The 1,535-nt window shown below is 36.9% G+C and overlaps 1 protein-coding gene across 1 annotated transcript in view; it reads left to right on the forward strand.

Annotated features, from left to right (window-relative positions):
* Positions 1–1,535, forward strand: part of LOC101504539 (ras-related protein Rab11D) — a 5,303-nt gene extending 3,768 nt beyond the window's left edge. The window contains exon 2 of the mRNA XM_004487526.4: positions 648–1,535. Within this exon, the coding sequence (XP_004487583.1) occupies positions 648–1,083 (436 nt within the window). The 3' untranslated portion in view covers positions 1,084–1,535. The remainder of the gene's footprint in view (positions 1–647) is intronic.

The following is a 1,535-nucleotide window of genomic DNA, read 5'->3' on the forward strand; positions in this document are numbered from 1 at the left end:
CTCTTTTCCGCCCCCCCCCCCCCAAGTGCTCCCATCTAGAAGTTCTGGTGTTAACAATACTAGCTGCAATTCGTATTATTGCTTTCTTCACCTTATGGATTTTTATCAATTGTTTTCAGCACACATGTACATGCGACCGTCAAAGAACTGGACTTGTATCAAATGAAACATATACACCCATAGTTGTATCTGTATGATATACTAACTAAATATAATGAGTGACTATCACTTCAAAAGAAGAACGAAGGAAAAGTTAAAAAATAGTTCTAGTTAGCTGGCCATATGTGTCCTGATGATATTCTGTTAAATGTAGTCAATGATAGTCTTCCAATGAAACTTTGTTTCAAGGAAAATATATTCTGTGGCGGTGGTTCTAATTTTGAAGCTGCTTAATCTCTCTCTTGTTGGTTATTATTTATTAGAATTTGTCAGACTTTGTGTAATGGATTTTATTCGACGAAACTAAGTTGGTCAATGGTCGATGCATTTCTGTTGCTATGTATTGGAAAGAATTTAGTAATACCACTACTTATTAGAATTCGTCAAATCTTTTGAAGTGAACTTTATGTGAAGAAACTGAGTTTGTCGATGCATTTCTGTTGCCAGCTACTTCATTGATTCACTTGAACTATGTGTTTCTGTAATAGGTACCGTGCCATTACTAGTGCCTACTATCGAGGAGCTGTTGGTGCCTTACTTGTTTATGATGTCACACGGCGGGCTACATTTGAGAACGCTGCCAGGTGGTTGAAAGAGTTGAGAGATCACACAGACCCCAACATCGTGGTTATGCTTATTGGAAATAAGTCGGATCTCCGACACCTTGTTGCTGTCACAACAGAAGATGGAAAATCTTTTGCAGAGAGGGAGTCTCTCTACTTCATGGAGACTTCTGCTTTGGAAGCAACCAATGTAGAAAATGCATTCACTGAGGTTCTTTCTCAGATATACCGCATACTAAGCAAGAAAGCAGTCGAGGCTGGCGAAAGTGGAAGCTCCTCAGCAGTCCCATCTAAAGGACAGACAATAAATGTGAAAGAGGATTCTTCAGTTTTGAAGAGATTTGGATGCTGCTCAAACTAGATGCTTTGTGTATGGAAGTTGGTTTGGGTAACGTGTGTCGTCTTGTAAATGCCTACACGTGAACCTGGATTTCAACTTGTAGAAAAAGGCCAGTCTTACATATATTGTTTTGGATAATGTTTTAAAGCATCATCATTTGCAGGACTTCTTGTTGTTCTTATAACGGTGTTTCTAAAGTTGTACTTGAAACAAATAGGACTACCCAAATTCATACAGGTCAAGTTTCATTTGGAGGATTTTGATATTTGCTTTGGTGCAGCAAATAACAGTTTGAAATCCTTGTGTTTAGTTTAGTTACATTGTTAAGACTATATCTAGTTATGAAACTAAGCCCAATGATTAACGTGGTCGAGATATTGAATCAATGAATCATTGGTCAATCAACAAATTATTTGTCGAACTGTATGAAATAACTAAAATAATATATAAATATTTGTACAAAATTATTAGTA

This window comes from Cicer arietinum, chromosome 1 (genome assembly GCF_000331145.2).
Source record: "Cicer arietinum cultivar CDC Frontier isolate Library 1 chromosome 1, Cicar.CDCFrontier_v2.0, whole genome shotgun sequence".
Lineage (NCBI taxonomy): Eukaryota > Viridiplantae > Streptophyta > Magnoliopsida > Fabales > Fabaceae > Cicer > Cicer arietinum.